Below are 13732 nucleotides of genomic sequence, written 5' to 3' on the forward strand. Positions count from 1 at the left end.
AGAATACTGACATTTAAAACATTTCCCTTACTACACTAACCTGCAGAGAAGTGTATACTCCATTAGCCAAGTACACTGCTTCCGATGCTTCCACTGGGTTTGGGATGTCAAGATCCTGTGGGACCAGTTGGCACTGCTCAAGAAGTTGCACAAGACACGTAACATTACCACTCATACTACACAGCTCCTCCAAAAACCAAGCTCCATCTCTGGAAGTCAGATCAACCAGCTGTTCCCCAGCGCTTGAAGCAGCTCCTTCCATCATAAGGTTCCGCCTGCAACATAATAGAAAGTTAGGGGTGCATATTCACAACTGCCTCAAACTTCCATTTTAATCTAAATTACTACGTACGAAATAGAACATAGACCAGCACAGGAACAGGCCCCGCAGCCCATCACAGCACAGGAACAGGCCCCGCAGCCCATCACAGCACAGGAACAGGCCCCGCAGCCCATCACAGCACAGGAACAGGCCCCGCAGCCCATCACAGCACAGGAACAGGCCCCGCGGCCCATCACAGTACAGGAACAGGCCCCGCAGCCCATCACAGCACAGGAACAGGCCCCGCAGCCCATCACAGCACAGGAACAGGCCCCGCGGCCCATCACAGCACAGGAACAGGCCCCGCGGCCCATCACAGCACAGGAACAGGCCCCGCGGCCCATCACAGCACAGGAACAGGCCCTTCGGCCCATTACAGCACAGGAACAGGCCCTTCGGCCCATTACAGCACAGGAACAGGCCCTTCGGCCCATTACAGCACAGGAACAGGCCCTTCGGCCCATTACAGCACAGGAACAGGCCCTTCGGCCCATTACAGCACAGGAACAGGCCCTTCGGCCCATTACAGCACAGGAACAGGCCTTTCGGCCCATTACAGCACAGGAACAGGCCCTTCGGCCCATTACAGCACAGGAACAGGCCCTTCGGCCCATCACAGCACAGGAACAGGCCCTTCGGCCCATTACAGCACAGGAACAGGCCCTTCGGCCCATTACAGCACAGGAACAGGCCCTTCGGCCCATTACAGCACAGGAACAGGCCTTTCGGCCCATCACAGCACAGGAACAGGCCCTTCGGCCCATTACAGCACAGGAACAGGCCCTTCGGCCCATTACAGCACAGGAACAGGCCCTTCGGCCCATTACAGCACAGGAACAGGCCTTTCGGCCCATTACAGCACAGGAACAGGCCTTTCGGCCCATTACAGCACAGGAACAGGCCCCTCGGCCCATTACAGCACAGGAACAGGCCTTTCGGCCCATTACAGCACAGGAACAGGCCCCTCGGCCCATCACAGCACAGGAACAGGCCCCTCGGCCCATTACAGCACAGGAACAGGCCTTTCGGCCCATTACAGCACAGGAACAGGCCTTTCGGCCCATCACAGCACAGGAACAGGCCCTTCGGCCCACGATGTTATGCTGAACATGACGCCAAATTAAACTAATCCCTTCTGCCTGCCCTGGGTCCATATCCCTCTATTCCTCGCATATTCATGTGCTTATCTAAAAGCCCCCTAAACTCCCCTATTGTATTAGCCTACGCCACCACCCCAGGCAGATATCTAAGCTACAGTGACAGCAGCCACAATTCTGCTTTCAAAGAAGTTCAAAACATCAGGCACTCAAACCAATCTGTTCACTATTTTTGTCCGAAACTAGTTTTCCCTCCTTAGAAAGTAGCGTATTTGATAAAATAATTCAACAAATTTGGATGAAGACCATTAAAATAACCAGGAAACATATCAAAAAAGGCAATTCAAGTTTGACCAATTGTTAAGATAAGCTATTATTTCTGCAGGGTCTTCACTTGCTGCAGCTAATATCGAAGGTGTGAAAGATAGACTCTACCTTGTCAATGTGCAAAGGGCTGAAATTATGACACTAGCAAGGCTTAAGGAGCCCTCATCGCCATTTTCCAGAAGAAAAACTTTTATGCAGCGTTCAATTTCCTTCAACTGCTCTTCGCAAACAGGGAGTGTTACAGATTCCTGTTTCAGACGCTCAACCTGTCTAATTAACCGACTGTTAACATCTGCTGCAAAATGCTGAAGTGTCATCTCTGTAGCAGTTATGAACTGACAAACTGTTGGGGGCTGTTGGGGAGCATATTGTATCTCATACCTGGAAAACAAGCACATTAATATTGCACATATTAAAGACATAGAATTAGAGAATCCCTACAGTGCAGAAGGAGGCCATTCAGCCCATCGAGCTTGCACTGACCATAAATCCACCCAGCCCTATCCCTGCAACCCCATGTATTTACTCTGCTAATCTCTCTGACAGTAAGAGTCAATTTTGCATGGCCAATACACCTAACCTGCACATCTTTGGACTGTGGGAGAAAACCAGAGCACCCGGAGGAAACTCACGCAGACACAGTAAGAATGTGCAAACTCCACACAGACAGTGACCCAAGCCGGGAATTGAACCTGGGTCCCTGGTGCTGTGAGGTAGCAGTGCTAACCATTGTGCCCCTGTGCTGCCATTTCTACAGGTAGCTTTATAACATATATCTTACTGGTTCATTGCCTAAAATTACCTTGGACTCAATTCACTTCTCAAGTCAAATTCTATTCTTCAGAAAGAGATTTATAATCAAGTCAATCATTGCGATCAGGTGCTATGAAGTATAATTATGCCTCTTGCACTAATATGCTTTCAAGGACATTTTTATCTGGAATTGAGGCCCAAAGTTTCTCTTTTAAATGACATCAAACCTATTCTTCTGCGCAGTGAGCAGTGAAAGGGTTTTCCTATGATGTAGGAGAGACACATCTCCAAGTTTGGTGATGGCATAAAAGTTGGTGGCCAAGTAAATGGTGAAGACAGGAACATCAAGTTGCAAAGAATCATTGATAGATTGTGTGTACAGGCAAAGCTGAGGCAGATGCACTTCAAGGTAGCTGGGTGTGAGGTATTCCATTCTGGGCCAAAGGAGGATAGATCCAAATATTCTTTAAATAATGAATAACTAGGGAACAGTGGAGGTTCAGGCATCTTTGTGCACAGATCCTCAAGATGCAGTGGTCAGATACAACATTTTTTTTTGAAAAGGCTAGTGAAATGTTGGCCTTTATATGGAGGGCTAGAGCACAAAGGACAATTTTCTACAGCTATATAAAGCTGCGGTTAGAACATATCTAAAGCAGTGTACATAGTTCCGGGCAACCTATTGTAGCAAAGGATATAGTGACCATGGAAGGATGCAGTGCCATCAGACCTCTGTGGGTTAATTATTTGGGTGGGCGGGGGGAGGATTGGTGATAGAATCTAGGAGCAGGAAACAAAGTTAGAACCAGGCCATTGTAAAAGGAGGTTAAGAAACACATCTTCACAGAAACAGGTGGTGGAAGCAAGGAATTCTCAGAATGCTAGCTCAATTAATAATTTAAAATTGGAGATCAATAGATTTTTGCAAGTCAAGGACAGGAAGGGATATGGAGCAAAGGAGGGTGGATGGAGGTAGGATAGAGATCAGCCATGATCTCACTGAACAGCGGAACAGGTTTGAGGGACTGAACAGCCTATTTGTATGCAAGAAAAAAAACATACCATTTTTGTCATGGGAGATAACAGGAAAACATCAAATGATTACAAGTCTTCAAGCCTCCCTCCTGCCCTTGCATAAAAACATTTGGGCATCCATTTAGATTTAGTTTGCCAGGGTCTGATAGCCCCCCAACACCTTCGGGTGGCCATAAACTTGAGTGTCAGTATTTTTAAGCTTAGGATTTTACAACCATATCTCTTCGGTCTTCACCTAATCACTGGATAGTCAAAAGGAGCGGGCGCCAATGCTGATCTTCCCTTTAACTCAGAGGCCAACATTAAGATTCTATTTACAAGTCCACTGAGGTCCCCTAATTCAGCACAGGAAATTTTATCCTGCCCATGCTGACTGGCCACAATCGTTTAATTTACTAGCAAGTTCAATTCAATTTCCATTTAACTTGTGACCACAATTCACATTATACTCACTTTCTGTACAGTTCCTGACAGTGTTCCACTGTCATGTCACAAATCAGTTCTTCCATCCACGTTTTCCACTGTTCCATCCTATGTTTCTGGAAGACGGCCTTTGGGTACTGCAGAGCTACAGCAGCGTAACTGTGGAGCTGTTCCAGGCAGCCACGCAAAATGGTTCGACGCTGCTGCAACAGTGCACCGACCTCGCCTTCTAACTGTTCACACTGACTGATTAGGTGTGCCTGGCCTGCATTCTGGAGGAATGTTGTAGCTGGCACATAGCTTGGAGCCCCTAGATTAGAATAAGGGAAGAAAGACTGTTAGTATTAACATAGAAACTAGAAGAGGAGGCCATTCGGCCCTTCGAGCCTGCTCCGCCATTCATTTTGATCATGGCTGATCATCAAATTCAATATCCTGATCCCCCCCCCCCCTCATCCATTGATCCCTTTGCTCCAAGAGCTGTAACTAACTTCTTCTTGAAATCAGACATTGTTTTGGTCTCAACTTTAGTAATTAAATGCAGAGGAAGCTTAAAACATTCCTTCATTTGTAAAAAGGCATTGTTTAGATTTTTATATTTTAAACATTTGGGAAAATAATTCCCAATCAGCACAGGTCTAGTTTTTACTTCAGTTCACCAACATGTAACGCTGAATGTAAACAGCATTGAGCTCAAATGTCTGTTCACATTACATGCTGTCGAGGAAATTGAATTAAGCAGGTGCTAAAGTGCGTAGGAAGTGTCCTCAATTGAACCACATGCAACACATCAACTAGTTAGAAAAGAAAATCCCATATTACTGGCGTCAAAAACACAAACAGCAGTTCCGTTACCAATGCCAAGCTAACCACAAACTGGCTGAGGAAAGTTCCCAATACACCCACTTAAAGGGAAATAGGAGGAGTTTTAAAGACAGCATTTGGGCTGACACAATGAGATTTAATCCTGGGCATCTTGTTCCATAATATAAAACCGTAGTCTACTCTAGACGACAAAAGGACCTTTATTTGGTAACCCATTGTTGAAGTGTGTCTGTGAATGGCCATTACCTAGGTCCAGTGGGGTACTGATATCCTGAAGCAGGCTTGCAAGCTGTGTAGCTTCCAGACTTGAAAACGCAGCCTGATATTGTGCAATCCACTGTTCAAAGTCATTCAGCTTCACTTGAATAGCATCCTGTACAGCCAGCTGCTGAGTCTGGAGTTGGGTATGTTCTGAATATCTAAATGAAAGACAGACAACTGTAGTAGGGATAGCATTAGAAACCATTCACTCCTTATTTCAGTGATTCTGCTCGGAAGACAAGAGAATATCCAATTGAATGTGGCCTTACCAAAAGGAAAACCTTGAGGCATTACAAAAATGGTAATTATTTTCCTGTGAAATTGTATTTCCTCATTTTCACCTTTTGTTGTCTGTACCTTTCCCATTGCACAATGATATAAAGATTTCACGAGAGGGGACTTTTTTTTAGAAATTGGTTCATGGAACATCAATGTAAAGGACAGCATTTATTGCCCATCCCCAGTTGCCCTCGAAATGGTGGTGTGCCATTGCATAGAGTATAACTTGGTGGTTTCAGAGGATGATGAGTCAACCACATTGCTGTGGGTCCGAATTCACATACAGGTTAAATGGGGAAGGGACGTCAGATTTCCTTCCCTATAGAACATTAGTGAACCAGATGTTTTTTAAAACAGTCTAGGAGTTTTACAGTCACCATTACGGAGGATAGTTTTTTTGATATCGCAAATTTATGTTATTGAATTTAAAATCCACAGCTGCTGTATTGGGATTTGGACTTGCGTCTCCTGATCTTTAATCCAGGTCTCTGGATTACCAGTCCTGTAACAGTACTATGCTTCCGTGTCCCTATGGGGGTATCAGATCCCCTGGTGTATAATGTCTTTAAAATGGACAGGGTCAAAATGCAGCAATACCGCCTTTACAGTACAATAGCTGGCAATTCACTATGAGTATGGCACCTAAAGTGGACCCTATCATAAGGCAGCAAAGTCTCGAGGGAGAACAGCGATAGGAGAAAAAGAAAAAATTACTTCATTAAAAAGGTGTTCAGTTGAAGCATCTGTACAGTGCTAACCGCTGTGCCACCGTACCGCCCAGAACTGGAAAAAATTAAAGATGTAACAGGTTTTAAGTACAGAGGGGAGAGAAGACCATGGACTTTTCCAGCTCTGGGCGGTACGGTGGCACAGCGGTTAGCACTATTGCATCTCAGCACTAGAGACTCGGGTTCGATTCCAGCCTCAGGTCACTGCACGTTCTCTCCATGTCTATGTGGATTTCTTCCAGGTGCTCTGGTTTCCTCCCACAGTCCAAAGATGTGCAGGTTAGGTGAGTTGGCTATGTTAAATTGCCCCTTAGTGTCCCAAGATGTGAAAGGTGAGATGGATTAACCACAGTAAATGTGTGGGGTTACGGGGAGAGGGCCTGGGTCAGATTCAATGGGCTGAATGGCCTATAGGGATTCCATGATGAAAGGTCATCCATCTTAATTCTCTCTCTCCACAGTTGCTGTTTTACCCAAATATTTTCAGCATTTTCTATTTTAATTTCATGACAACCAGGGCATTTTACCAAAAACAATCTTTGAAATAGTGGCGTAACTTGAGACAGATTTTTTTAAAAAACAGTTCAAACTTCTAAAGAAAAGCTGTGAACTAATGAAATAATTTTTCCATTTTATGTATTCTTCCCATTTAATCACTAACTACAAGAAATATTTCCCCAGATTCTAAAGTTGTGCTTCAAGTTAAAACTTTCACTTCGTATTCTTCTACCCAGGAGGGATATAAAAATTATTCATTCTATCCATTGGAACATGAAGGGGCGAACTCCACCAGTATGCAAGATTAAGAATGACAGATTCTGAGATCAAGCTCATTTCCGTCATCTTGGAGTTATCCTTCGCGCTTCGAAACAATTCTCAGCATCAGAGAACCATCAGCAAGTTTTCTAATCAGTGAAAAGTTAGTTTTTAAGTTTAATAAACTAGTAACTCAGTAATATTACAGAAAAACATGTAAATTCCACCTGTATACGGTAAATTCAGCTTAGATTTTATACCCTTTGTGTGATAGTAAAGTTGGAGACTGAAAAATATAGAAAATCCTTCAATTGACAGAATTGGCACAATGGTTAAATTTAAAATAAAAATCACATTTTCTTGCTGCAAAATGCTTACCTTTGTTCCAATGTGTGAGCTGGGTGGTCAGAAATATCAACAGCTCCTTCCAGAAATTCTATTTCCTCCAGCAATTTACCCTGCAGTTTCTCCACTTTTGTCAACTGTTCTTGGAGATTCAGATAATCCTCCAGACTCGTATCAAGTTTAGGAATAACGGCCAGCATGTCATCCCTGTTCTTAAACCAGGTCACCTTTGCGAGAGGGGAGGAAGTAAAAATTCAAACGTTAAGGAAACAAATCATTCAGTTCACAGTCTAAGGTTGAAACAAATATAGTTATCCCCTTTTGAATTTAGTTCAAGTGAATTTAAAACCTATGCCTTTGTGCATAAAACATTGCTGAAGCCTTCAGTTTCAAAGCAATTTGGTATCTGCCCAAAGTTTAAACTGAGAAGCAATACAGCAAATCTGCAACCCCTTACTAAACTAGGATGGCACAGGGGCACAGTGAGGGCAGCGCGGTGGCACAGGCACAGTGAGGGCAGCATGATAGCACAGTGGTTAGCACTGCTGCCTCACAGCACCAGGGATTTGGGTTCGATTCTGGTTAAGTCACTGTCTGTTTGGAGTCTGCACGTTCTCCCCGTGTCTGCGTGGGTTTCCTCCGGGTGCTCTGGTTTCCTCCACAGTCCAAAGACATGCTGGTTAGGTGCATTGGCTGTGCTAAATTCTCCCTCAGCGTACCCGAACAGGCGCCGGGTGTGGCGACTCAGATTTTCACAGTAACTTCATTGCAGTGTTAATGTAAGCCTACTTGTGACACGAATAAATTTAAACCTTTAACTACCCCAGCATTTGTCAATTCTCCTTAATGGACCATTATGCTTTTGGATATAGAGATGTGCTGGATTTAACTGTGTCCGCTTGACACCCCAGGGAAAGGATCAGTGTGCTGACTTGCTTTCAGTTTTTTAAATCCTTTACAGCAGCAAATAATTGTCAGTTTCCACGTTTAAATAACTCATTCTCATTTTATGTTAGTTGTGTTTGCTATGGAGTTTGATTTTCCTGGCCACCAACTGCTCTAGAACTGGGAAGGTCTGGTCAGACCCCATTTGGAATATTGAGAGCAGTTTTGGGCCCCATACCAAAGGAAGGATGTGTTGGCCTTGGAAGGGGTCCAGAGGAGGTTCACAAGAATGATCCCAGGAATGGAGGGTTTGTCAGATGAGGAGCGGTTGAGGAGGCTGGTCTGTACTCATTGGAGTTTAGAAGGATGAGGGGGGATCTAATTGAAACTTACAGGATACAGAGAGGTCTAGAGAGAGTGGATGTGGAGAGGATGTTTCCGTTAGTGGAAAAGACTAGAACTTGAGGGCACAACCTCAGAGTGAAGGAATGCTCCTTTAAAACTGAGATGAGGGGGAATTTCTTCAGCCAAAGGGCGGTGAATCCGTGGAACTCATTGCCACAGAAAACTGTGGCGGTCAGGTCATTGAGTGCCTTTAAGACAGAGATAGATGGGTTCTTGATCAATAAGGGGATCAAGGGTTACAGGGAGAAGGCAGGAGAATGGGGATGAGAATCATATCAGCCATGATTGAATGGTGGAGCAGACTCGATGGGCCGAACGGCCTAATTCTGCTCCTATCTTATGGTTTATGTGCAGAGCTGGGTCTGTAGCAGTAAAAAAAGCTTTTACAGAAAGTGGACAGTTGCAGCTGAAGCCTGGTTGAAGTTAGAAGGATTTTGCAGGCTTCTGGAACTCTATCTCTCTCTCTGAAAACTTCAAGACCATTCAAACAATTTATGGCAAGTATGCCTGGGTTTGCTCACTGTATTTATTTAAAAGTGGATTTGATTCACACATGAATATAGCTTATTTGGAACTGGGACTGTCATACTGGGACTTGTATGCTTCAATCAAGTCACTTCTAACTCTTCTGAACACCCTGCCTGTCCAACCTGTCCTCATAAGACAACTTGCCTATTCCAGGTTATTAATCTACACATTCCCATCTTTCTCAGGGCCAAATGTACAGAAATACCAAATGAGCAGAATCACAAACATGACAGGAGACTGGGAATGCTTAATTCCATCTCATTTACATCCCTAGGATTGGTCCATGCCTACCACATAGGTACATTTATCGCAGTGTTGCCCCTTCTCACTCCTCTGCACCCGCATCTCCAAAGAAAGGCCAGAAATCTCTGAGCATCATTAACAGGGAAAAGTCTCAGGAGGTCTCTGCCCTTTTTCTTCTAATCCTCCAGGATAATGGATGTCTCCCAAGAACAAAGACCGGGGGGGGGGTTTGAACTGCAAATCTCAACCCCTTTCTCAAACTAAGTTTAAATGTAGCATTTTAATTTAAATTACAAATTCAAACTTGAAAATTAAGTTTCCTAGCTTTGAACTCGAAGATATGTTATATTTGAGGACTATATAGTGTTCTCATTGCTCGACACCTTAATTTCAGCAACCCTTGAAGAGAAGAGACTGCGGGTGATGTCTCGTTCCATCTCCCTCTTGCTCTGTTTACTCTCAGCTTGCTGACCTCCACCACCATACACAGCTCCGGCAAATCCAATTTCACCACCTGCAGTCCAGTCCACCAATGGATCGTACACAAAAGCTTCCAGCAAAGTCAACAGGGTCTCACGACCACGTCGCATTATTTGGACAACCTAATGGGGAACAAAAGGAAAAGAACAGTTTGATGGAAGAAATTGAAGGACAGTCTCTGCAAGATGATGTGACCAACTTAAAAACGTACATGTGTGCAGCACACTAACTTCCAGTTAACGAACCTGTTCACAAGAAAGTCTGAACAACCCTTCAACTCCAGTCACACCAAGCGCTGTTTCAATATTTTGAGTCATTCTGAATGGAACCTTCTCAGGAACTCTTAGGCTTTTACCTAAAGATATTTAAAACAAAATAAAAATCACACTGTTGTACAAAAAGCAGGAAACGATACTCGAGAACAAACTTCAGAACAGAAGTACCTTTTTCAAAGCAAACATTGTAGTCAATGTGCACCACTTCTCCAGTTGTCATGTCTATAAGTACATTGTCCAAGTGTCTGTCACCAAGTCCAATTATGTAGCCCACCATAGACATAACTGCAGTTGATCTTGCGTATGACTGTGAATAAAATAACACTCATTGTCAAGACACCAGAATGAGAAAAAAGGCAAGCAATCCACTTTCTTAGGATAACTTTAATTTCGGTAGTGTATTAATGTTGCAAAACATGCCAAATGTCTCAAAACGATTGTTATCAGACTTTGGCTCGGTCAAAGAAGACAGAGGGTAGCAGTGGAAGGGTGTGTTTCTGAATGGAGGGCTGTGACAAGTTTCATTCCTCAGGGATCAGTGCTGGGACCATTGCTGTTTGTAATATGTATAAATGATTTGGAGGAAAATGTAACTGGATTGATTAGTAAGTTTGAGGACGACACAAAGGTTGGTGGATTTGCAGATAGCGATGAGGACCATCAGAGGATACAGCAGGATATAGATCAGTTGGAGACTTGGGCAGAGAGATGGCAGATGGAGTTTAAAACGGACAAATTTGAGGTAATGCATTTTGGAAGGTCTAATACAGATAGGAAATATACAGTAAACGACAGAACCCTTAAGAGTACTGATAGGCAAAGGGATCTGGGTGTACAGGTACACAGGTCACTGAAAATGGCAATGCAGGTGGAGAAGGTAGTCAAGAAGGCATACGGCATGCTTGCCTTCATCGGCCGGGGCACTGAGTTTAAAAATTGGCAAGTCATGTTGCAGCTTTACAGAACCCTAGTTAGGCCGCACTTGGAATATAGTGTTCAATTCTGGTCGCCACACTACCAGAAGGATGTGGAGGCTTTGGGGAGGGTACAGAAAAGATTTACCAGGATGTTGCCTGGTATGGAGGGCATTAGCTGTAAGGAGAGGTTGGAAAAACTTGGTTTGTTCTCACTGGAATGACGGAGGTTGAGGGGAGACCTCTTAGAAGTCTACAAGATTATGAGAGGCATGGACAGAGTGGATAGTCAGAAGCTTTTTCCCAGGGTGGAAGAGTCAATTACTAGGGGGCACAGGTTTAAGGTGCGAGGGGCAAGGTTTGAAGGAGATGTACGAGGCAGATTTTTTTTTTTAACACAGTAGTGGGTGCCTGGAACTCGTTGCCGGGGGAGGTAGTGGAAGTGGATACGGTAGTGACTTTTAAGGGGCGCCTTGACAAATACATGAATAAGATGGGAATAGAGGGATACAGTCCTCGGAAGGGTAGAGGGTTTTAGATAAGTCGGGCAGTGTGGATGGTGCAGGCTTGGGGCCGAAGGTCCTGTTCCTGTGCTGTAATTTTCTTTGTTCTTTGTTAAATTTAACAAGGGATCACATTAGGAGATCAGATCAGGTGATCCAACTCAGTAGGTTAGGAATGGAATTCCAGAGATTAGGATCCAGTTGGCTAAAGGTCACTGATCAATTCACACCACAAAACAAAACTGCAACACTGCTCTGACAAAGGGTCATCTAGACTTGAAACGTTGGCTCTATTCTCTCCCCACAGATGCTGTCAGACCTGCTGAGATTTTCCAGCATTTTCTGTTTTTGTTACTGCAACACTGCTGTTTTTTTAAAAAACTATTTCTATATATAAATGAGGTAGAAAAGATCATTCATAGAGCAGCTGCTTTGTTGCACAGAATGGAGGTCGATTTTCCAGGAATAAGGCTTCCACAAGTTTCTTGGTCTGTGCTTTCCTGCTCCCGTGAAGATTCACAGGAAATCTGCAAGAATGCATTAGTCTTCAACAGTCTTATAGTGCTTGGTGAATTTACAAGATTACTCCATGGTTATCATTTGAGGCTAAAAAATGGACAGAGTGAACCACAAATAATCTTGCGTTTCTTGCTGCCGGTTCATAACAGTGCAACCATCTAAATAAGTAAACCTGAGTTCAATAAAAAAAACAAGTACCAACTCCAGACTTCAGTGCATTGCTACATTATTAAAGGTGCCAGCTTTTCAAAGTAACATTAAACCAGAGCCCCATCTGCCTGTTGCAACGTGTGGTAAGTGATCCCATGGCATTATCCAACAGCTAGAAGATATCCAAGCACCATGACAGTATTTATTCTTCAGCCACCAAAAATCTAATAGCTCGGACTTTGCAGTGTCCAGATTGGCTGTCACCATTTAGTGTCCCTTAGTGTCCTGGGATGTGTAGGTTAGAGGGATTAGTGGGTAAAATATGTGGGGGTAGGGCCTGGGTGGGATTGTGGTCGGTGCAGACTCGATGGGCCGAATGGCCTCCTTCTGCACTGTAGGGTTTCTATGATTTCTATGATTGGCTGTAAAGTGCTCTGGGATGTGAAAGATGCTATAGAAATCTAAGTTCCTTCCTTCCTAACTGGTCCTCCACCAAATAAGCAGAGGCCAGCCCGAGTACCATCCAGCTGAAGCATTAGACACATTCTGTGGAATTTCGATTAGGGCTTTAAAATCACAGGATGGTAAGTTGCCGATGACTAATCAACAATAGGTGACCTTCGTTGCAGTTGAACACAAAGCTTACTTTGAGTGATAAGTTATGTCTCCCTGAACTCAACCTCGTGCAAAATCAGGCTCAGGACCTGACCCCATACTGAAAACCACTCAAACATGGAAACAAAAGGATTTTCTATGATTTGGAATGAAATGATTCTGGCAGTCAATCCAAGAGGGCACTCTTGTCTTAGTACCCACACATCCTTGCCCAGACATTAACCTTTACAACATCTACAAGATTATCCAGAAACACTTCTGTAAAGTTGCAAACTTAACAGGCTGAAAGCGCGGGGAAAACATTTCTTGCAGAAAGAACAGGTCAGGGTACTGAACTATCAGGTGTCTGAAATTTAATCTCAAATTTGGTATCACTCAAATGCCCAGTGAACACATTAAATAAGTTAACTTCAGTAATTATTCCAAATGATCACCAATTACCAGTGCGTCCATGGAGACTGATTAAGCGAAGCATAAACGTTGCATTATCCACTGCCTAAAATATTGGTATGATATTTTCTGGAAAATTATCCTCAACATTCAGATACACGTACAACTTTGATTTCTTGCGTATGAAATACTATTCAAAGGCCAAATACAGCAAACACGCTGCACTTTAAATGTTTTACTCATTTTATATATCATATAGGACTTGCTTAAGTATCAGTGAAGAAGAATTAATACTTATTGCCTTTCACTCAGAATTTGGAACATTTTGGAAGGCTTTTTCTCATACCTGTGTAACACTCCACCACTCATCCGGAGTAGTACATGAACACCACAGCTCTTTTGCAAGAAGATTTGGTGGTGTGGACTCCATCAGTTCTTCTAAGACTGAACTCATTACACTCAAAGGCCAATCACGTCGTGAAACATCGAGAGTAAGACCCACTGATTTTAAAGCTGGTCCAATTTTGCTGTAGTATAGCTCACTGGGGCGGGGAACCAAAGCAGGATTTTGAGTCGCTTGGTAAGAATCTTGGTTCTGAAAAAAAAAGAAACAACCACTCTGCAAAATTGAACAATTAAAGTCTTACATTGATTTAAACTTCCGAGAAAGCAAA

General features: G+C 43.6%; 1 protein-coding gene across 3 annotated transcripts in view; it reads right to left on the minus strand.

The window, feature by feature from the left end:
* The window catches only part of smg1 (SMG1 nonsense mediated mRNA decay associated PI3K related kinase), a 181659-nt gene that overhangs the window by 47537 nt on the left and 120390 nt on the right, over positions 1–13732 (minus strand). For all 3 annotated transcript variants that reach the window (XM_078240916.1, XM_078240917.1, XM_078240919.1), the window contains 9 exons: positions 13405–13653; positions 10136–10274; positions 9938–10047; positions 9596–9814; positions 7185–7378; positions 5029–5201; positions 3988–4267; positions 1855–2127; positions 41–275 (listed from right to left, as the gene is read on the minus strand). In XM_078240916.1, coding sequence (XP_078097042.1) covers positions 41–275; positions 1855–2127; positions 3988–4267; positions 5029–5201; positions 7185–7378; positions 9596–9814; positions 9938–10047; positions 10136–10274; positions 13405–13653 — 1872 coding nt within the window. The remainder of the gene's footprint in view (positions 1–40; positions 276–1854; positions 2128–3987; positions 4268–5028; positions 5202–7184; positions 7379–9595; positions 9815–9937; positions 10048–10135; positions 10275–13404; positions 13654–13732) is intronic.

Source organism: Mustelus asterias, chromosome 23 (assembly GCF_964213995.1).
Source record: "Mustelus asterias chromosome 23, sMusAst1.hap1.1, whole genome shotgun sequence".
NCBI classification, from domain to species: Eukaryota; Metazoa; Chordata; class Chondrichthyes; order Carcharhiniformes; family Triakidae; genus Mustelus; species Mustelus asterias.